This window comes from Lichenostomus cassidix, chromosome 4, assembly GCF_008360975.1.
Source record: "Lichenostomus cassidix isolate B80296 chromosome 4, HeHo_3.0, whole genome shotgun sequence".
In the NCBI taxonomy this organism is placed as follows: domain Eukaryota; kingdom Metazoa; phylum Chordata; class Aves; order Passeriformes; family Meliphagidae; genus Lichenostomus; species Lichenostomus cassidix.
In genome coordinates, this window is record NC_139484.1 from 10,395,473 (window position 1) to 10,418,737 (window position 23,265).

At 42.6% G+C, this 23,265-nt stretch overlaps 1 protein-coding gene and 1 long non-coding RNA gene across 2 annotated transcripts in view; one reads left to right on the forward strand and one right to left on the reverse strand.

Annotated features, from left to right (window-relative positions):
* The window catches only part of FAT4 (FAT atypical cadherin 4), a 122,001-nt gene extending 107,905 nt beyond the window's left edge, over window positions 1–14,096 (forward strand). The window contains exons 12-17 of the mRNA XM_085057861.1: window positions 66–151; window positions 1,156–1,335; window positions 2,357–2,481; window positions 3,605–3,822; window positions 8,329–8,590; window positions 10,657–14,096. Coding sequence (XP_084913987.1) covers window positions 66–151; window positions 1,156–1,335; window positions 2,357–2,481; window positions 3,605–3,822; window positions 8,329–8,590; window positions 10,657–12,530 — 2,745 coding nt within the window. The 3' untranslated portion in view covers window positions 12,531–14,096. The remainder of the gene's footprint in view (window positions 1–65; window positions 152–1,155; window positions 1,336–2,356; window positions 2,482–3,604; window positions 3,823–8,328; window positions 8,591–10,656) is intronic.
* A 1,055-nt stretch (window positions 14,097–15,151) lies between these two features.
* LOC146437837 (uncharacterized) lies at window positions 15,152–17,416 on the reverse strand. Its single transcript, XR_014851981.1, has 3 exons — window positions 17,172–17,416; window positions 15,535–15,665; window positions 15,152–15,424 (listed from the first exon to the last, which is right to left on the reverse strand). It is a non-coding gene; the product is annotated as an uncharacterized LOC146437837 (long non-coding RNA).
* Window positions 17,417–23,265: the final 5,849 nt, after the last annotated feature.

Here is a 23,265-nt window from a genome sequence, read left to right on the forward strand (position 1 = left end):
GTTTCATGTGGTTGGTGACTAAAGCCTTGTAGTGTTCAGCATATTTGTGTGCATGCCTTTTGCAGGCAGCTTCCCTGACAGTGGATTCCTGCTCTGAGGACCAGGAGCCAGGCTACTGCACTGTTAGCAATGTTGCTGTTTCAACTGACTGGTAAATATATTTTGTGGGGTTAGTTTGGGGTTTGGGTGGGATTTTTTTTGGAGTACAACTAAAAGTAAAATTAAAAAGAAACCACCCTCTAGAGCCAGAGCAAGTTGGAGTAATGATAAGGCTTCCAAGTGTCAGTTTCTTCCATCTTTGCAGAGCAAATTGAATTTTTTACGTGTAGTGGTACTTGCTAGTTCAGGCTACATTTCTGCATGGAGCTGGACCACAAGGGGTTTGCTCAGAAATCACCAGTTCTTTACACCATCTCTGTCTCCAGGCTCTAGTGGCAGTCAAGTAGTCTGCTCTATGGTGTAAATAAGGATAAGAACTATTACCTGATGATTTGGGGTCCTGTATTAATTTAAACTGCACCTCTCATTTCTCATAAAGATGTAGGAAATTAAATCACCTGATCACTGCTGTCTTTAAAAAAAATACAAGGATAATTGCTTTGACATGGTTTTCAGGTGTTTCCTGTTACAGTTTTGAGTTCATAAACAGTGTCCAGTAAAGAAAGCAAACTTTATTTCTTGTGTTTACTGTAACTAACTCAGTAACCTTTGGGTTGCATCTTTGGAGATAATAGTAACTTTAATCCAAATCACTTTGGCTAATTTCTTACAATAATTACAATCATGTTTCCTGCCACACAGGGTTTCCCTGCAGAGGTGTTATATCTTTGTAAAACCAGGAGTCCATCCTCCTGCTATTTAAGTATCCATCTACAATCTAAATTATAATTGGGTAAAAAACCTTATTTGTTATGATCTCAAGTACATTGCTCAGTCAAGTGAATAGAAATTTTGACATGCAAACTCAATGTGAATTTAGAGTCATATCCACTGTAATGACTCAAGAGTTATTATCTCTCTTTCTCCCTTCTGAATGTAAAATACAATTTTTGGAAGAGGAATTTTAGCCATAGGCTGTAGCTGATGGTTGCAGCTCCTGTCCTGTCATCGCTATCCTAATCTCTGGTACTGATTAGTTATTTTTCTCTTTTATAGGACTCTCGATGTACAACCAAATCGAGTTACTGTTGGTGGCATCAGGTCCATAGAGCCCATCCTTCAGAGGAGAGGACAGGTGGAAAGCCATGATTTTGTGGGCTGCATAATGGAATTTGCAGTCAACGGACGTCCCCTGGAGCCCAGCCAGGCTCTGGCAGCTCAAGGAATCCTAGATCAGTACGTCTACTATATATGGTATCAAATGGACCCCGATTGCAATAAAGGAAGCTGTCATGAATGCTATTCCATTCAGACACCGACAGACATTTCGTGTTAAAAAAAAAAAGACTGTAGAGCCTACTGTAAAGTGTGAAAAATTCAGGAAGCAAGCGAATTTGTATGAAATGTTCACAAAAGATTACAGACTCTTCAAAAAAGCAACATTATTACACTTCTATTGCCAATGATTATTCAAGTTGCTTGCAGGCTGAAATTGAGTATCCCCTCTTCTTGGGTTTCTTTATAAATTCCACCTGGATCTGACTGTACTCATACTGTTTGCTAACCCTCTAGTCCCTTTTATTTCCTCTTAACCAACCATGTCTGTTCTCTCACTTTGCCTCTCAAGTCTCTCAAGTATCACTGAATTTCCCTCATATCCTCTGAGTGGTCCTTCAGAAATGATGAACAATCTGATTCTATTGTTTTTTCCATCTTAGTATTTGAAGTCACAGTTGTAGCAATAATGTCAGTCTTCCATCCAGATCTCCTAGCTCACACTTCCTCTCTCAACCTCCAAGTTTGTGCTGTTCATTGTGATGCAAAGGCTCTGGCAGTCTGCAACATAAAAAGACATAAATGAGTTTCTTCTCTCTTGCAGAACTTAATATGAGCTTGGCTGTCTCTGAATTCCTTCCTCTTTCTTAGGACTGTTATAACTTGATGCTGAAAATTACTTAGAAACATGAGCTATCTATGAAGATTCTTAGAAGCACAAGATGGTTTGGGTTGGAAAGGAGCTTAAAGATCATCCAGTTCCAACCCCTCTGCCATGGACAGGGACACCTTTCACTAGACAAGGTTTCTCAGAGCCCCACCCAACTGCCTTGGACACTTCCAGGGATGGGGAGCAGAGCCATTTTTGCGTCTCAGAGGGGAAGAACAGGAGTACCATTTAAACAGAGGACGCTTCCCAGCACATTTGTTCTGCTTATTTGTGTGCACATTCTTCAGCATCTAATTTTCTGATTTCTTTCAGGTGTCCCAGGCTGGAAGGTGCCTGCACGACCAGTCCCTGCCAGCATGGTGGCACTTGTGTCGATCAGTGGTCATGGCAGCAGTGTCACTGCAAGGATGGACTGACGGGAAAGCACTGTGAAAAATGTATGGGGGAGGTTTCACTGTCCTTCTCTTTAACTTACACCTAACTATGGCTCAACCAAAGGCCATTGAGAGTTTCTTTTCAGGGCCACGGGATAATGAATTTTATAAAATAATGAAAACAAGCAGCATGTTGCCTCTTAAGTAGTTTAAAAGTCCACAATGGACTGTTGTCCTTTCTTGAGCTAAAAATGGCAACAAGTTAAATACATAATGTTTTCTGGTCTGTATATCACATTTCAGGTAACTTGCACTCATTTAAACTCCTGCTTCCCAATAACATATAATCTGTAACTAAAATAAAGGTATCCCATAGGAGGGATTTGTCTGCTATGGGGAGGTAAGAGGGTAAGCGAAAACCCCTTCACGTAAACACTGAGTTCATGTGCTTACGGCTTCTCCAAACTAAAGTCCTTTTCATCAAATCGACTGTGGATTATATGCAAGAAAATATTGTAAATGTAAATGAAAACAAGGCATTTACACTCGGGGGTAATTAACTCTCACAGGAATAGCCCTGTAAATCAATACGGGACTGTCCAAGAGAGCAAAGTGATTTATTTCCGTGTAGTTGTAGTATAATGACTGGGGTTTGTTTTTTTACATGTCCCATTATTGTTTAGCTGATTTATATGCTCTTATTGCACCAGTTTACAAAAGAATTTAGCCATAATTTTAACAGCATTTGGTAGTCAATGCTCTGCCTTTTTTATTCACTTTTTTTTTATGCCATAACAAATAGAAAGTCATTATCTCTGCCCTGAAGAGCTTAGAGTTCAATATATCATGAAACCCTGCTTGCAGTAATGGAAACAGTAACATCCCTGGGAAGGAATTACAGTTCTGAGAGCCAAATTTTTTTCTCTACTCCCTCACTTGTTCCCTAGCGAGTTTTAATTTACTATTGACTGATAGCAGCAGTAAATTACTCGCACACTCCCACTCTCAAACGCACATTCTGGTTGAAGCCAAAGAATAGAGGGGCTGCAATTGCCATTCACTGCTGCTTTCCCCCTTGACCTGCGCTGAACTTGCTCTCTGCTCCGAGGAAGCAGTCGCGGTGAGGCAGATGATGGCTGGAGCTGTAAAGAGCTGTGCGCTCAACGCTTCCCTGTCCTTGTCCCAGATATTACTGCTGACACGGCCTTGTCGCTGGAAGGCAAGGGGCGGCTCGACTACCACATGAGCCCCAACAAGAAGCGGGACTACCTGATGAGACTCGGGGCTCGAGGCGGCGGCGTGAGCCCCCCGGGCGTGGAGCGCTTGGAAGTGAAGTTCAGGACGAGGAGCGAGAACGGTGTTTTACTCCATGTCCAAGAAAGCAGCAACTTCACTACCGTGAAGGTAAGATTACAGCTAATGCCGAGTTTGATTTGATTGGACTGCCTCGTGTGCAGTGATCAAAATCGTGTTTTTCCATTACTCTTGCTGTTTCCTTTATAAAATATTAGGTCTTTAACTGAGGCTAGGCACTGCTCCAGTATCATTCGTCTTCTCAACAATTCCCTTGCTATTTGCCAAGGTATCAGAAGATCTTGATGGTTTTGTATCTAATCAGTTTTGTCTAGACTCCAAATAGTGACTGTTTTAAGGCAGTGAGAATGGTACTCATTGCCATGGTTATTATCATCATTACACTTTACAGAACAAATCATTTTGTTACTGGCCTTTTATCTTCTGGTTTTTTGAGCCTTGAACCCAGACTCTCCTTAAGCTAGCAAACGATTGCCAAAAGGTTTTCATTAATTCCTACCAACATGGCTCAAGCTTATCAAACTAGGAAGTGAGGGATAACTTGAATTCATGAGGTTACTCACAGACCATTGTCGATATCAAATTATTTTGGCATACATAGCTGAATTAATGCTTCAAATGCCACACTGTTTTGGGGATTTTTGTTAGCTTTTTTTTCTCAAAGAGCTTATTGCTGCAGAAGTTACCTTTCTCAAGAGAAAGCGATGGTTCGGTTCCTGGCGATGACTCAGTCCATTTACTCATAACTCTAAATGAGTACAGCAGTGATGTTGGCAAGCCCCTTTATTGGGTCGGTGTAAGCTCCAAGTTTCCTTGACTGCTGCAAGGCTTTCCAAGATTTTCTTCCCTGACTTTTAGAGAAAGTCATACAGAAATTCACACTTTCTAAGCTTCAGCCCCATGGATATTCTCCACCTGCCTGGTCAGAGTTACGAAGCTTTCCTGACACACCGGCTGTGTTCAAGGAGCAAGTCTGCACTACTTCCCTGGCATATGCTTTTACCACACCATTTCATAGGAAGTTTCTGCCTCACTCATATTCGCAGATAAGATCTCGTTATTTTGACTTCTGGAGAGAAAAAACCTTTTTCTCCCTAGGTGAGCTCTCCAAGCATTATTGAAAATAAAAGAGAGAGAGTTGCCTTTCCTGGCTAAAAGCACTGGTGCTGTGTTTATGCAAACACTCTTGTTATTGTTAATATTGGGGAAGTTATACAAGCAAGCAGAGGGTGTCAAGTCCCAGACCCAGCTGTGCAAGAGCAGAGAGCACAGGTTTGCCTAGTAACAGATGCAGAAATTTGAGGAAGGAGAGGTAACATCAGCATGCCGGTTGTTGCCAAGCAGTTCCCAGGTGATGCTAGTTAGTAAAACTGTAGTTGTTTAACTGTAGCTAGTACAGTATGGCCTCTGCACTGCTGTTCATACACCCAGAGTAGGCATCACAATGAGCATTCTGCTCAGTGGTAGCCCAAGATGCCAGTGAAGCCAGCCCAGCAAAGATCTCCTTGTCATCTCCATCTACTCCTGGTGCAAAAGTTCTGCTTTAAGGACTTGTGTTTACAACTCTTGTCAGTCTTCAAAACAGACAATTTTATAACTTGATTCTTGGGTCTTTTAATGTGCTTGTTATCTAAAGTATTAGCATTCAGAGGAAACCTGTCATGTGTTTTTAATATTAAACCGTGCTAGGGAAAAGCTACGAGTCCTGTGCCTACTTCCATACCTTCATGTTTTTCCCTGTGCAGATAATTGGTTTTAGTGTAGCTGGGATTTGGGGTAAAACTAGAGAAGTGGTAATAAATCAGACCCACTGAGACTGTGAGCAGTTGAGTCACTAAATAATGGATGTAAACTCCCACCAAAGAACCCGAGAGGGCTTTATGCTATAAAGGCATCCTTAATCCAGGAAAGATACAAAATATTTCACGTTACATTAAATAATGGTCAAATTCAGATGGAAAATGCTTCCTCCAAAATCTACAGCAAAGAAGAATCTACAATCAGATTAAATTAGCATAAATAGAGCTCTAAGATCTATTAATTATATGGATATAGGATGTGGGCTACATGATACCTATATGAGCTAACAACCTTCTGGCACAGGTTGCCCAGAAAATCTGTGGATGCTCCATCCCTGGAAGGGTCCAAGGCCAGGTTGGATGTGGCTCTGACCAACCTGATCTAGTGAAGGTGTCCCTGCCCATGGCAGGGGTTGGAACTGGATGATCTTTAAGGTCCCTTCCAACTCAAACCGTTCAATGGTTCTATGCACATATCAAACTGGGGGAATTAATCAGAACCTAACCCTTTTAAATGACATCCCATTCAATGAGCTACAAATCTGTAAAGGCTAGTGCTCAGTTTTAAGACAAATGAAAACCAATTTGTTCAGTAAATGAGATTCAGAATATTAGTAAAGTTGAGTCAGCCTTGTAGTTAGGAATATGTTTGCTGTAGTGGTTCATTGTTTTCATTATAATTTTACTTGTCAGTTGCTCAGCCATTTAAATAAAACCCAGAAATGCATGTTACTCAATACTGTCAGCATCAGCCTTTGTTTCAAATTTAGAAACATGTTCTGCTTCAAGGCACCAAGAAGAGCATTCCTTATCTTTTCTTGGTCAAAGCAGTCATGGACTAGTCTTGTCTCTGGAAATTTTCTTTTCCAAATGCCCCATCTATATTATTTATGAGTCTGTTAGCATTAGTCACGTGCAATTTTAAAGAAACTGAAATAGGGTTAAAGAATCGTAAATTAGTATGGAAAATAACAGTTGTTGACAGGTAAATAATTCTACAGTTCTTTTCTTAGGTGGAATTAAAAATTTTGATTTTGTGCTCAGACTTCCCCTTAAGCTTGGAGGGTATTGTCTGACATGTTTTATTTCCTTCTGTTTACATAAAGACCAGAATACAAGGCAATGTTTTTATGGAGCATGAAAGACAAAATAAGACATAACAAACCAATTACAGGTTGCAGACATGAATATATGTATATATTTGGCTCAGTCAACTTTTTATAAGTGTTTGTGGGAAATGGTGTTTAACATGTTTTAATGGTCTGTGTGGCTGGATTTGGAAGTGTGGGATTTTCCTTGGGCTGTGTGTTTCCTTAGGCACACACCACTTGTAACAAAAGCATCCTGGTCTGCAAGGGCAGCTTTATCAAGCAATACATTTTGAAACAGTCCAAATGACTGCCTTCATAAATGAAGTGGATGCACATATTAACCATTGTAAGCTCCATCCAAATGGAATACGTGCTAGATGCATTCATTCAGCCTGCTGCCAAGACATGAGCATGGTCTTATAGCCTCATTAAAGCTGGAGTGTCTGAACAAAGTCCTCAGCTTGCATCACTAGAGAAGCAAATCCAGAACATTTAACAGTTTCTGGAAACGAGAGCAGCATTCTTGTAGCCGGTGTGTCACCTCAGTTCTTCCCAGGTGAATGTTATTTTTCCTGGAACAAAGGATGCAAGGCTTTGAGAGCTTTCAGCAGACCTGGGGCTTTGACCTTTCCTGGACTCTGCCTTCTGCACGTCCTGCACGCTCATGTTGCAGATCTCAGACTGACAGAGCCACCGTGAGGAACACAGGATGGAGAGCAGTTGTTCCTTTTAATATGTGGGACCAAACATGCAGAGCATGGAAGGAAACTTCCAGCAAATTTCAGAGCCATCCTACGTGAGCTTACACAAGTTTGTAGACTCCTAGGAGGTCAGCCAACATACCTAAATTTATGCAATATTGGAGAAGCTGGCAGGGTTGCATACTGGGGATTCTTTTTAAGCTCCTATATCTTAAATGCAGAATTTGCACTGATCTCATTTTGAGATCATAATAAGAGATTTGAAATCCTGCGTCTTGTAATTCAATAGAATTAAGAGAAAAATCAAAAATATTCTTCCTTTTTTCCCTAGCTGTTCACAAGTTTTAAAGCAGTTTGCTCAAGTGAGCACTATTTGAAAATTTTCACAAAATAATGCACTTTGCAAGTCTTCAGAAAGTGTTCTGAAATACAACTGGTTCTTTTCAAAATAAAAATTAGCAGAAAAAAGAGATACAAAATGGGAGTCTTGCTCAAGCTCTGCCATGCCTTATGCATTCCTACTGTGTTGTAATAAAAACTGGATGCAATTTTCTTGGGCAAGGACAACATCTGTGCACTCTGCAAAGCATTTTCCACACTTGCATTGAAGAAGGAGGAAAAATTATTTTTTCTCTGGTTAAAATGTGCTGTCATGTGCATATCCTGTAGCTGGTTTCTCAGTAGGCTTTTCTCTTTTGAGATTACCCAGGGAATGAGTGGATGGCAGCTCTAAGATGTAGATGCAATTTTTCTGCAGAAGTTTCTACAGTTGTAGAAACTTTAGTGTTGTATTTAATTCTGGCCAGACTTTTAGTACTAAATAATTAAAGATTTTCAGTATAAAAGCAATTATTTTGGGAAAAATATACCCACCCCAGCTTTCTATTGCACCAAAGCCACCTATTACTCTAGCTGTACTGAGTACATATCACACTGGTTACAAGTGTATAGGAGTTGTTACGGGATACCGTTTTAAAATAATGCCTTGTGTGTTCTTCTGATCAGATAAAAGGTGGGAAGGTGCACTACATATCCGATGCTGGAGTTGCTGGGAAAGTGGAAAGGAACATCCCTGAGGTGTACGCTGCAGATGGCCAGTGGCACTCGGTCCTCCTGGAGAAGAATGGCTCTGTCACCATCCTGTCAGTGGACAGGACTCACAGCCGAGACATTCTCCATGCCACTCAAGACTTTGGTGGGATGAATGTCCTCACCATTTCTCTGGGAGGAATTCCATCCAGCCAACCTTTCAAGAGCACAGTTGCAGGTAATTTTTAATTTTTTTTTTTAATAGAGTGCACATAAGCACATTTGAACAAAGAGTCTCTATTTGCTTTAAGGTTGCCCAAAGTACTGCAGTTTATAATCAGTAATTAGTATATGTCCATCCTTTGCCAGAGGAACTGCAAATTGAATAAGGATTACAGACTTTGTTCTTTTAGTACATGCTGCTCATTTCCAAAAGCAGGCACTCCATCTGCAGGGCTTTTTGGAGGCTGAGGAGTGGCTTTGGTTGCTTGTCTGTACATCAGTTGCTATAATTTTGTTGCCCCAGTGGCGAAGAAAGGATCTATTCTTTACCTGAGTCAAAATATGGAAAATCAAGGCAAATCTTTTATTTGGGCAAAAATGCTAAACAAAAACTTTGTAGGGATTTGGTAAGTACTGCAGGATTTAGCCTGTTATTAATAAGATCAAAATATTTTCTGCAACTCAAACTTCCTCCTGCTTTATCCTGCTGTCAAATGAAGAATAGGATTTATTTCTGAGCAACAGAAACTAAGGACAATAAGGAACCACCCTCTGACTGATGTCTAGCTGCTAAGAAGTAAATCCCTTAAGAGTTAAAGTAACTGTCTCAAACCCTGGCAAAAGAAGTAGATAACACATATTTGATATCATTTCCCAAGTGCTAAGTAAAGATGGAAGTGATTTTTAGCTGCAAAACGTGAGATACTCCAGACAATACAGATGTATGTTTCACATATTTTTATATTGAAAAATCTTCCTGGCTTCGTGAATTGTGACCAGATAAAGTATTTTTGAGTGGAGCAAATTCGCACTTTACACTTGTGTATTGTGAATTGGTATGAAATGTGGTAAGAAATCATGTGGATGCTGTGCTGACCTTTATCCTTTTTATATGTATGTTTTATGAGCAGCACGTGCATGGAAAATTCAGAGGCTTGTAGGAAAGCTGGAACAAGGAAAATTGAGGACACTAACCTCTCACCACTGCCCAATGCTGTGGCAGACAAATTAGGAATGTCTGGCTTCCATTAAGCACACACAGTCCAAAATCTCGTGTTCATATGATTTTATTTTAATATTGGATTACATTGTGTACGACATACCAAGGATTTTCAAGGCACTGGTATAAAACTCTTCGTGAACTTAGAGTCAAAAATATCTGCAGTGCTGTTAAAGGCAGACAACATACACCAGTGACAGTTCCAGGGCTGTGAAGTTGGTGTGTCCAATAAATTTCCAAATCCAAGTAGATGTGACAAGTTCCCTGTTGCTGTTTATCCCATCACATCACTACTGCAAGGAACCACCACGAATGCAGCAAGGTGATCATCACTTTTGCTTGGGCTTTCACCTTTCAATCTTCAGCCCTGAGGATGGTAAACATTTAATACCCTTTCATATGACTCAAGTGCATTTGCTGTTTCATGACAGAGTGGTATCCATCTCTGTGTACGATTTTGCCACAGCTTCAACCAGGGATCACCGTAAGGTTTCACTACCTCAAAACCCTTCCAGAAAGGATTAAGTCTGGGGAACACAGAAAATTATAAAGCTGGCAAAGGACTGGATTTTCCTGTTACCTCACTCAACCACTGCACAGAGCCAGGGGATAATTCTGTCTCCCTGGAATCTCACAGCACTAAAAGTTGTGGTAGGGTAGCACTGCAACCAAGGTATGGGAGGTTTGGGAAAAGGCTACTCAAGATTCAGGATATAAAAGCACTGCTGTGAGTTTACGAGATGGTAAGACAGGAGACTTAGCAGAAGCACAATAGACAAACTCAAATAATGTTTGGTGTTAGCACAGCCAAGCCAGCTGCCCACAGGTTTCTCTGTGGGAATGATAAGTTTTAGAAATATGGGCAAATTAGGAAAGAAAAGCATTTCAGTATATTGAATAAAGTTGTTAGAAAGAGTATTTCTTCAAATTCAATTCAAAGACATTAAGTACCATTAGAATAGATGTTTTCCTCTGGTAGCCATGTGAATTCTTGGCTTACTTAGTGACCAGTGGAGCCTGTACTGCACTGCTGACAATACTCAGCCTTCAGCTCTCAACACGACTGTCCCTTTTCCCCCTAGGCTTCGATGGCTGCATTTCCTACATCAAGTACGGCGGGGAGAGCCTTCCCTTCACCGGCAAGCACAGCCTCGCCACGCTGTCCAGAACAGACCCGTCGGTGAAGATGGGCTGCCGCGGCCCCAATGTGTGTGCCAGCAGCCCCTGCTGGGGCGAGCTGATGTGCATCAACCGCTGGTTCGCCTACCAGTGCGTCCCTCCGGGGGCCTGTGCCTCCAGCCCCTGCCACAACGGGGGCAGCTGCGAGCCCGGGCCGCACGGCTTCACCTGCAGCTGCCCCGAGGCGTTTGCGGGACGGACCTGCGAGACCGTGGTGGCCTGCCTGGGGGTGCTGTGTGCCCCTGGCCACGAGTGCAGGGCGGGCATCAGCGGTGGCCACGTGTGCCTCCCGTCGCCGCACCCCACCGAGTTGTCGCTGCCGCTCTGGGCCGTGCCGGCCATCGTGGGCAGCTGCGCCACAGTCCTGGCGCTGCTGGTGCTCAGCCTCATCCTCTGCAACCAGTGCCGAGGGAAGAAGGCCAAGGGGCCGAAAGAGGAGAAGAAGACGAAGCAGAAGAAGAAAAAGGGGAGCGAGAATGTGGCGTTTGATGACCCTGACAACATCCCGCCCTACGGTGATGACATGACCGTCAGGAAGCAGCCTGAAGGGAACCCGAAACCCGACATCATCGAGAGGGAAAACCCTTACCTCATCTACGACGAGACAGACATCCCGCACGCCACGGAGACGATCCCCAGCGCCCCGCTGGCATCCCCCGAGCCTGAGATCGAGCACTACGACATCGACAACGCCAGCAGCATCGCCCCCTCCGACGCTGACATCATCCAGCACTACAAGCAGTTCCGCAGCCACACGCCCAAATTCTCTATCCAGAGGCACAGCCCACTGGGCTTTGCGCGGCAGTCCCCCATGCCCCTGGGCGCCAGCAGCCTGACCTACCAGCCCGCCTATGGGCAGGGCTTGAGGACCACGTCCCTAAGCCACTCGGCGTGCCCCACTCCCAACCCCCTGTCTCGGCACAGCCCCGCGCCCTTCTCCAAATCCTCGACATTCTACAGGCACAGCCCGGCCAGGGAGCTGCACCTCGCCATCAGGGAAGGGAGCCCGCTGGAGATGCACGGTGACGTCTGCCAGCCCGGCATCTTTAACTACGCCACCCGCCTGGGGAGGAGAAGCAAGAGCCCGCAGACCATGGCGAGCCACAGCTCCCGCCCGGGAAGCCGCCTTAAGCAGCCCATCGGGCAGATCCCGCTGGAGACGGCTCCTCCGGTGGGGCTGTCCATCGAAGAGGTGGAGAGACTGAACACCCCTCGCCCCAGGAACCCCAGCATCTGCAGCGCAGACCACGGCCGCTCCTCGTCAGAGGAGGACTGCAGGAGGCCTCTGTCCCGGACGAGGAACCCGGCCGACGGCATTCCCGCGCCTGAGTCCTCCTCCGACAGCGACTCGCACGAGTCCTTCACCTGCTCCGAGATGGAGTACGACCGGGATAAGCCCGTGGCGTACACCTCCAGGATGCCCAAGTTGTCCCAGGTGAACGAGTCTGACGCGGATGACGAGGACAACTACGGCTCCAGGCTGAAGCCCCGGCGCTACCCGGGGCGCCGTGGCGAGGGAGCACCCGTGGGGGCACAGGCAGCCAGCACCGGGGAGAGCTCCCTGCCCGGGAAGCTGGGGCAGCAAGCGGGAAGCTTCAACTGGGACAACCTCTTGAACTGGGGCCCGGGCTTTGGGCATTATGTGGATGTTTTCAAAGATTTGGCATCGCTTCCTGAAAAAACAGCAGCAGCAGCAGCAGCAGCAGTGGGTGAAGACAGCAAAGGTGGCACAGCAAAGCCTGTGTCCAAGGAGGGGGAAGCAGAACAGTATGTATAGGCTTTGTCTCCTGGTGTTGCCACAGTGCAAAACCACAGGGACTGCTCAAACCATTATGGCTGTAGAAAAGCCAAGGTCAGCATCTGAACCCCAGGCCAGTCTGGTTGGAGGAGACTTTAAAAATAATAACCATTATGCTGCTGAAAGAGACTTAAGACTTTTTAATTTAATTATGCTCGGATGAATTTATTTCTCCTGCATGCATTGTACTTGCAAACCAGATATTCGGCATGCAGCCTTTGAAAAGGGTTTCCTATTTACCATTGTTTGGTTCGTGATTCTTAAATTAATAATGCTTTGTTCTGAAAATGAACTAATTTTTTGTTTCAATTGTGAAGGATGTGCATATTGTCTCCAGCTACTAACATGTTTTATGATGCAAGAGTACTGAGGATTTAATTTTCCTAAAGAAGCGCATGGAAGTAAGATGGTGAATGAAGGAATTACAGTAGTGAGGTGTCTCAGAAAATGTAGTTACCATATCCTGCAGTTGCTCATATGTGACTTTATGGATGAAATCAGCTTGAATAATTGCTGGCAACAGTGCTTGCTGTAAGTCTTATTCCATACAAGAGGTGCTAGAAGCAGCTCAAGCCAGTCAGCACTTTAGGAGTTTTTTTTTTTCTTTTCAGTTCATTTGTTTGTTTGTTTCAGGTTTCTTTCTCTCTCTCTTTTTTTTGTTTTTTTTTTTGTTTGATTTTTTTGACAAAGTTGTGTGAGAGCTTCTGAATCTCTATGAAATGTTTTTTGGGGATGCTTACTTAATCCTGGTCCCTTCCTGCCCCCCCCTCAGTGATTCCTGATGGTCATTTGTCAGCCCAGCCCAGCACCCTGGCTCACAGCAGCAGGAGCGAGGGACAAACCTCTCCATTCCCACCTCTCTTGGCCTGTCAGCTTGGCTGTGCTGTTGCTGCTGCAGCCTGTGCTTCTCCCCTGATTCCATTTTCTCATCTGTACCATGGAAAGGTAGGAAAAACACTTCGTTCCCTGCCTCACAGGGGTGTTGTGAGGGCTAATTAGTTAACTCATCTGAAGTGCTTCGACGATATAAAGCACTATAATAAGTATTATCATAACTATTATTAAAGCACTGCCTAGCCTCTGTGACCTTGGAGTGGCATTTTCTGCATTTTATGATTTTCTATGATGGAAACTTTGAAGAATTATTTATTGTATAGAAAATTACTGCACTCTAGCATTTTGGAGCGGATATGAGGGAAAACTACTTGTAGATTCATTAATGTAGCTTACCAGTTGCCCCCAATTCCCTAAAGTTGTAGGTAAAATAGAGCCTCACAAAGTCCTTACATCTTCATGCAGATCTGATGAACCTATTGTACTGTGTAAAAACTTCAATTTTTTTTTTTTTTACCTAAGCTGTGTTTTTATATCAATATTTTCCTATGCTGAATAGTTTTCTTACTTTCAGGGAAGGTAAGAAAAATACTTTTTTTACATTTGTTACTTATGTAACATCCATATTTTTCACATTTTGATAAAATTGTAACATACTGTATGCTTTCTACCTGTAAATGCCAATAATAGAATTAAAATATTTATTTAAAATCTTTAGTGTGTGTTATTGGAAACTTTTTTCCTTTTCTCTCTCTCTTATTTACACTCTTTGATCTTCACTTTTGGGGTTTAAGTTATAAGGTTTTTTAGCTATATAAGCTTTTTAATTAGAAATTAGGCTTTTAGAAGCAAGCACCTATCTCAGGAAGATGGAGAAGAATATCATGAGGTTGTTAAGCCTAAGATAATGTCAAAAAGTACCAAATCTACTTTCATATTTCTAATAAAATAATAAAAACTCTATTTTAGTCCATAGGGCTTTATCAGCAGCAGCTGGTTTCCCATTTGTTAACCGAGATTTCCACCTCTGCTCTAGGCTGGAGCTTTCCAGTACACAGACACTGAGGAGTGTGAGAACAAGAGCTTTCTGTCATAAAGCAGCAGTTGAACAATAAATAGCTGCATTCTTTTCTGCTTACAAAGGGATAAATCAGACTTGGACAACTTCTTGGAGAATGCAGAGAGGGAAAAAGTTAAGGCTGCAGGCAAGAGGTGAGTTCTGAGGTTACACTTCGAGTTAGTGGTATGTGTAAAGAACTTAGGACAACAATTCAAGGCGGGGTTTTATGTGTTACTTGTTTGGTTTAGAGTTTATTTTGTCTCAAAACTGGCAATTAGGAACCAGCTCTTTTTGTCTGAAAGTGCTCCCAACTTCATCATGCCCCACAAAAGTGAAAAGATAATGGCCAAAGTAACCCACATTGGTATGTAAGTAGTTTCATCTGAAATAACATGAGATCCACAAGTGATTTCAGAGTTTGAGGAGCTGCTGTAATTAAACATCTGTTAAAAAGCTGTATGTTTTGTTTGAATATTATCCTTTAATACAAACTGTACCACATCCAAGCAGTGATTTTAATAACACATGAAAACTTTAACTAATGAAAGGTTTTTAATGTAACACCGAACATATTGAGGGCTATATTATGCCAGTTAAGCATTCTGAAATTATCAAAAAGTTTTGCTAAAGGAGAATAATAAGCAGTGTGGACTTGCACAAAATACATGTTGTAACTTTAGCAAACTTTACAATTTATCAAGTGGTAGTGTGTTCCTCTAAATTTTGACACTTTGTGGTAGACAAATGTATATTTTACTTGTTTCCTTGTTTCCCTGTTTTTGAAAGGCGTAGAGATGTTTTTGACACTTAAACATACGATCCATTTCTGCCCTTTTTTTATAATTCTTTCATGATGAGGATCAGCAAATGGTTCCAAGTGAATCATGCAAAGCAATCATCCGAAGTTACCAGTTGTGAGGGAGTGAGCTGCATAATTCCCCCGGTTCATCATCAGAGCTACATGGTCCTGTTTCAAGATCTGGGATGTATTATAAGTCATAAATATGGGGAAAGAAAAACAGTCTGCACCGCTCACTGCGGTGCACAGGAGCCTCCAAACACATCTCATGTCAGCAATTTGTCTCTGACCTGTCTTTCTGCTGGTAGATTGCTGAACTGCTGTTGCTATCTCAGATGGAGATGTTTTCTCCTGATGATGTTACTAATGAGATGAAAATGGACAGGGAAATGGCAGATTTACTTGGCATTCTCTTGTTTACCTATGAAAAGGAAAATAATAGGGTATTGTGTTTTGTGGCAGAGAAACAAATTAATAAAAGAGGTGAAATCTAGATTTATCTGATTCAAGACTTTTCAGTATTTTTCATCAAAGTTTTGTAACTTTAAAACCACAGAATTAATGGCAAAACATGTTACATTGAAAAGTAACGTAAAGTCCCACATTTTGGTGAAAGCATCCCCCATCAAGAATCAGACTGTGAGTCTGTGCTGCAGACCACAGCCTGTGTCAGGGAGTATCGGTTAGCAGTGCAAAATCCATCTGGAGCCACATTACTCCAGTCTGGGAATGAGCAGGCTTGGGGCTGGAAGGGGGTGCAGGATCTCACTGATGTCTCCAAAAGCAGGAGATGGAGCCAGACACTGCTCAGAGGTGCACAGCCAAAGGGCTTGAGCTGCCAGTGTTCATGAGGTAAATTGGATGTGGTGGAAGCTCCTTGAGAGTGCTGAGTATTTTTAGTGTAGACTATGTTTCTGAAGCACAAAATTCAAATAATGGTGTTGTCCTTCAGCATTAGGATGTGTGAGTGGTATTTTCTGAGCTGAAGTCTGTAAGAGACTCCTAATTATAGATCTTTGGGAATTGGGAAGGAGAATGAGACAAAAAAGAGGATTAAGAGAAAAGGTTGTTATTTTTTGAAGTAGGACTGAGGGAAGAAGAAAGTGAAAAGGGTGGTCTGTCTGCTTCATCATCCTAGTGTTTCACTGTTCACCATTTTATCCTTTTCCATGACCATCTATGTACTAATTCCACCATCTTTCCCTCTGCTGTGTGAAATAAGCGCTTTGTTCATCCCAATGTGCTCGCTTTGGTTTTCTATAAACAGACTCGATGAGGATGACTGACAGCATGTGGTTAGGTTGCCAGTCAGCATCACAACCCGTCTTTTTTTTAAATTTAGATATTTGCACTCAACTGACCTTTCCTGTATTTTGGATGAACCTCACCTTCCGTTCAGCCATCTTACAAGAACTTTTTCCAGCAATAAAATATGGTTGGATTCTTAGTAATTTTTACAACCTTTTTCCAGTGACTTTGAGGTTTCATCATCCTTCTGTATTGAGATGATCAGCAGTGAATAGAGTCTTTCTAATTTAAATTTTGAGTTTAAAAGCATCTTTAACTCTGGTCTTCACAAAGTAAAGGAGACTTTCTCTTCATTAAGAGACTTGGTCTCTGATTTTAGGGCCACATATACTTCATTTATGAGTATGTACAAAAAAACCCAGTAATTCCCACATGAATGACCAATATCTGTTCTTTCTGCTGAGAACCCTCAAAGGGAAGACCCTGCACAGTACATCCTCTCAGAGGGAGCATTTTCAGGGAGTCACCAAACAGTGTCAGCTGGAAGAAAATAAGGACAAAAGCCCCACATCAGAAAATTTCTGTCAGTCAGGATAAATCACCAGCAAAGGGGTTAAAAACATTTCAGTCTTTTTAGAGTGAGCCCCAAGGATGATGTGTGATATCTCAGATAACTCACATGTGTCATGAGTCAGGAGAAGAAAGTGGAGCAGACACTGGAACAGGCTTTCAAGGGAAGTGGTGGAGTCATCATCCCTGGAAATGTTCAGAAAAGATGGTTTAGTGGTGGACTTGGCAGTGCTGGGTGAACGGTTGGACTCGATGATCTTGGAGGTCTTTTCCAACCTCAGTGATTCTGTGACACGTTTGCATAGCCACACACATCCGTGGGCATTCATTCCACATGGCAATTAACACCCTGCAAGTTCCCTGTCAGGACTCCATGTTTGGAAAACAGATTAACAACCTGCCTCCCCCCAGTAATAAAAGCCCAGGGCACTGTTCCCTGTGATTCCGTGCGATTCCGTGCGTTCCCTTAAAGCACTGTGACTCTGTACAGCCTGTCAGACAAGGAGCAGGGAAAATAAACAGGTCCCTGTCTTCCCATTTGTTGGTTTATTTCCCCTGAGCCTTTTAAAAGCCAGAGTCTGATTTAGTAATTAGTGTTTCTCCTTGCATATCTTGTGCAATTAGCTAGAACAGCAAATTAGGGAATAAGAAATAACCATTAATATAGAAAACAAACATTAATATAGAAGAACATAAGGGGATGAGAAATGGATATTGATGAATCATTGAAAAAGCACATTTTGGTGCAATAATCAAGAATCCTTAAAAATAAGCACTGTAATTTCCTTTAAAATACAACTCTCTCAATAATGCAAGTCTTTATTAAAACAATTTGTTAAACCTTGGCAGGGAATCTATGTGACAGCATCGTTTTACAAGAATTCCTTGTAGTTTGTAGAAAGCTAAGTGAGAGCTGGAATGGTTTGTCTCTCTTAAAACAACTGATGTTAAGCATATTAAAAATGAAAATTAATAATGTTTTAAATATTTTTTTTTGCACCTGTAGAATTCATTACAATCATCAAAACAGGCTGGGCCTTGCAGAGCTGCATAGCCCCATGTGGCAGGGAATGCCTTTTCTGTGATGGTGACACACCTCCCTGCTTTGCAGGAGGGGCTATAATCAACATGACATGTTATTCTGAGCTCATGCCAGAGGCATCCTGCTAGTTCTGAGAAAGAGCAGTGAGTTCTGATAAAGAAAACCCACCCTCAGCCTCTGACTGCTTGCACCAGGCTGGTGTCCCAAGGCAGCCATGGCTTCTGATATTGCCAGGACAACATTCCTAACTGCCTGTGAATTTCTGCCTAAATGCTCTTTTACAAGGGAGAAAATGCTTTTGTAAGGTGAAATGGATTGGTATTTCAGTCTGAGCCCATTGCTGTCAGCAGGAAAAAGGGCAGGCAAAAGCTTTAGGTTAGAAGGGACCTTAAAAATCACCTAGTTCTAGCCCCACTGCCATGGGCAGGGACAGCTTCCTCTAGACCAGGTTGCTCCAAGCCCCATCCAACATGACTTCCAGGGATGAGGATCCACAGCATCCCCACTGTATGGTTCCATCTGACTCCTGTTCTGGTTTTGAATTAGAGTCTATACGTAGGCACCATAAACTGGAAACCAGAGGGGCTCTTTTGAGATTTAATCAAAGCTGAAAGCACTCAGAGGTAACATCATGTAAGAACACAATCCCTTAAAAGCCAAAAATTAATGTATCTAATCTACTGGAGCACCCCAACATTTCAGCAATTGTTTTATGAAAGTGTCTAAAACTCTGGCTTCCCAGAAATGCCACAGAAAATCCAAATAACCAGATTATTTTATCCATATCTAATACACTTCTATTAGAATTACCCACAGAATCTCCAGTGCCCTGGTTGCATTTACAGCACCACCCAATCACTCAAAGCACAACAAGCAGAAAAGAGATCCTGATGGAACAAATAGGTCCCTGAGGAGGACAATTGCTCTCTACTTCTCCTGAGGGAAGTCATTCTTGGTAAGTGCCAGTGATGCTTGAAACTACTAGCCTTAGTTTTTATTAGGAAATTCCATTCCAGCTGGGGAAAATCATGCACTAGGTATGGGTGTCACTTGGAGCTTTTCTAATCCTGTTATGTTTAGGGGTTTGATCCATTTTTTTTCTCCCAAAGTAGTTTGTGGCTCAAGTCATGTGAAAGAGGTAAGAAATATTGTCATTATTCAACAGAACTGATTATTATGATTGAAATTTTTAATTGCAGTGAGTTGCGAGTTTATTATGAGTGACATAATATTAAATTCTGTTCACTTTAATTCTTTCTACTGTGAGCAGAAATTCTGTTGTTTGCTGTTCTGCACCCCATTTGGTTTTCTCAGGGTTGGTTTTGTTCACCCATTCTTAGCATTAAAACTGAGGACAGCTTTTTATTCAGCTAATGCTGCAAATAGCATCCCCCCTGAAACTTTTCAATGTTGTCCATGGCAAAGAGGGCCCTTCTTTTTTATTGATTTGAGTGCACTCACTGAAAAATTGCATCCAACAAGGTTCTGAATCTTCGTCAAACTTTCCTCTGCCTTCTGATTTTGGTTGCTTCTGTTTTGACTTTAAGATGTCCCTGGATGTTTGTCACGGGAAATGAGCTTGGCTCTTTGCTTTGGTTTAAGTGACATTCAATACTCTGAAGAGAGAAGTGGAGTATGACAGGTCTGTAATTGGGTCAATTTTTCTTTTTCCATCCATGAAATAGCCAGGCATGTACATATCTAGCTGTTCTGCTCATGCAGTACACCATGTCCTGGATTTTTAATAGGGTTTGTCTGTAGCTAGTTTTGAATTTTTATTTTTTTTTACACTTATAAATGAATCTTGTAGAGCACTGAGAGTTTTTAATCTGGAAAATGTCAGTGGCAAGAGAAAAGCTGTGGTATGACAACTAAGAGAATCTCTTCCAATTTGTCTGATCAGCACTTCCCTGCCCTTTGGCAGGAGACACTGTCACTTGGTGGAAAACAAAGCTGCAGACTTTATAGTGCCTGGAAAACAAAGCAAACAGGCAAAACTCTGGGGTTCCTGAACAACAAGCAACAGGTTGTGAATCTAAAATCTGCCTTTGATAAATGGTTTTAATAGGATTAAATAGTGCAGATTCCTGGATCTAACTGCTTCATGGTGGTTTTTGGTCCAAAGATTTTTTAGTCCTGCTGCAAAACTGGCCTCTTTTTGCTGAAAACAAGGGCACTTGGCTGATTTATAGCTGCTGAAGAGCTGATTCTCTGTGCTTAGCTAAGAACATCAGCACAGGTCCACAGACATCTGTGAGTAGTGGCACTGGGGGAAATCTGCATTAGTAGAAAAAGTGCTTCCCTGTGAGGGTGGTGAGGCACTGGCACAGGTTTCCCAGAGTAGCTGAGGTTTCCCCATCCCTGGAAGTGTCCAAGGCCAGGCTGGATGGGGCTCTGAGCAATCTAGGATAGTGGAAGGTGTCCCTGCCTACAGGAAGCAGGGAGGTTGGAATGAGCTGGGCTTCAAGGCCTCTTCCAACCCAAACCATTCTGTCCTCCTGTGATTATATTCTACCTAACCTCTTCTACCTAAAAGTAGATTTTGCTTCTCCAAAAAGCTAATTACACTTCTACATCTTTGACTTAAAAATATAATATGTGGGACTTCAAGGGACGAGACCAACTGTGTTTTAGTCAGCTGAATGATATGTGTGATATGAGCTGGTAACACTTCAATGGCACCCCTGAATTGCCTCCTCAGCCGCTTGAGTCCAAGAAAGAGATTAATCCTCCCCTGCCGCCCCCAGCCCTGCTTTGTGTTCTCTACACCTACAGCTGTAGGACATCTGCTGAGACAGAAGATCCTACATAAATAAGATGTTAATGTAAAAAATGTTATTTACATTACCTAAAATGAGAACTGTTAGGGAAATGTCCAAGAGCCTGTGTATCTTTCCTGTGACGGCTGGATGGAGATTCCTAAACAAAAACCAGCAGGCAACCTAATGTTTTCAAGGGGTCCTTTTACATTTTCCTAAACTCTTCAGGGTTCTGAGGAACAAAAGTTTTTAAGGATCCTTTTAAGTGGCCCTGTACAGTCTTAGCTGCTCTATTGTGCTCTACTTTCTTATGGTTCCAGCGCGTTCTTTCCCCTGCTTATTGAGGATTAAGAATTGATGGGGAGGATCACACATGACTTCCAGCTGACCTTCCATACTGACATAACCCACATGGAGGAGAGAATCCTTGTCCACCTTTGAGAGGCACAGCTTCCAGCCTGAGCCTTTCCTTTTGCTTTCCTTTCTTCTAGGCGATTGTGCTCCTAAAATACCAAATTGTCATGCAGATATTTTTTGTTTCATCTTTTTACTTCATCCCAGGGTCCCTATTTTTTCTTGGTCATCCTGATCTCACACATAGACAAGGGGTGACACTCAAGGAGTTGCCTATGGATTAGGATCACTTTTGTTCTGGAGAAGGCAGCCTCCAAGCTTGCCAGAGTTCAGCGCCGATACGGCAAGCGCAGTCAGCAGGGGGAAACATGCCGTGTCAGCAGGATAATGTGAACAAATAAAACCAACAAATTATTTGTGGTTGGATGTTTGTTTCATGACTCTTTTGTCACTCAGCCGCCCTTCTCTTCATCATGATTTTTTCGTTCCTGCTAAACTGCTCTGACATATTTTCCACTCCATACATCACTGAGGATTGCTGCCCTGGGAGCAGCTGTGGTAGGACAAATTCCTTCCTCTTTATTCCTGATTTCTGGCATTTATAGGAAAGAAATGGCCCTTCAGAGTGTGACTGGGTGCTCCTGGGGCTCAGGGATCACCTTGCAGCTCTTCAGCTGGCCGTGTTAAGCTAGCACTCCATACCTACTCGCTCACCACAGAATTAAAGGTAATAATAATAAAGGTAATAGTAATGCAGTTAATAGCAGTGATAATAAAAGCAATAACAATAAAACAGTAAGAACAAGCTGAGCTGTGAGGTCTCATCTCCTGCTGATGAGAGTCTGGTAAGACCACTGTGAGGATCCTCTGTCCTCCTTATAAAATCTGGTCATTTCCAAACTGTGTTGATCCCAAATGTTTAAAACTTCAATGAGGCAGTCAGGTGTTTTAGGTTATCCCTGAAATCAGAAGTCCAGCTATCCACAGCCTCTGTGATGCTTTGGAGCCAGTGCAGGACTTTTCTGTCTGCAGCCCACTTGGAGCCGATTTAGACAACCCCACTGGAACCACCTGAGGGGCACAGAGGTGCTCACACACTCAGACTCCATGGGGATCTCATTCAGCACGAGACCCCAGCGCAATGTTTCTGAAGCTCTGAGTTGCCTGCTATCCCAAAAATCATGTCTGTGGAAGGAGCTCAGCACTGGGAGTGAGGGAAAACAAACTGCATGTCTTGGGATGCTTTAGGGAACACTTGTTTATGGCAGTTGCTGATCCCAGTTTTAATGTTTCCACCAGGCCTGTGCTGAAAGACACAGCATGCTCAGCAAATGTCTCTTTTGGACTGTCAGCCTTGCAGAATGGGATAACCATGGGTGTCTCTGTGTGCTGCTTTTCATTTGGTGCTGTTTCTCCAGAAGCAGCTGCTCTAAAGGGAGATCAGTGAAGCTCTGCAATCCGGGTTTGTGTGCATGAAGACAACATGCACGTGCAAAACAGGCAGAGCAGAACTTGTATTTTGTTGTTTTAAGAAAGAAAACAGATGCCATTGACTTTTGCCTTAATGGAAATTCTGATTATTCCCCAAACCAGCCCCTGCTTTACCAAGGTCTGCCTCTGATTAGTCCACAAACCAGTGCCTGCTCTACCAAGGTCTGCCACAGAAAACAGAAATGCTTTCACAGGACAGTGTTTTATTAGCTGAACATAGGTGCTGAGACATCCTCCTTGGGGTAAGAGAGCCCACAAAACTTCATATGCTGAAGCAGAAGCACATGAGAATTGGGGTGAAGCAATAGGATGCAGCTTGTAGCATCGAAAATTTCTTCAAGGTCTGCACAAAAACACTGCAGTAACATTTATCAAGACATCTAATTATCTTTCCCCAGGGCCAGTGGGATTTGGGGTCAAGAATAAAGAATGAAGAGAAACATATATCTAAGCTATGTTTTGGACCATAATGATCTGGTCACCCACCAACCAAAAAGGCTGAAATAGATCAGTAAATGAGTTTGTCTGATGCAGAGCCACATGAAAGACCACTGTAA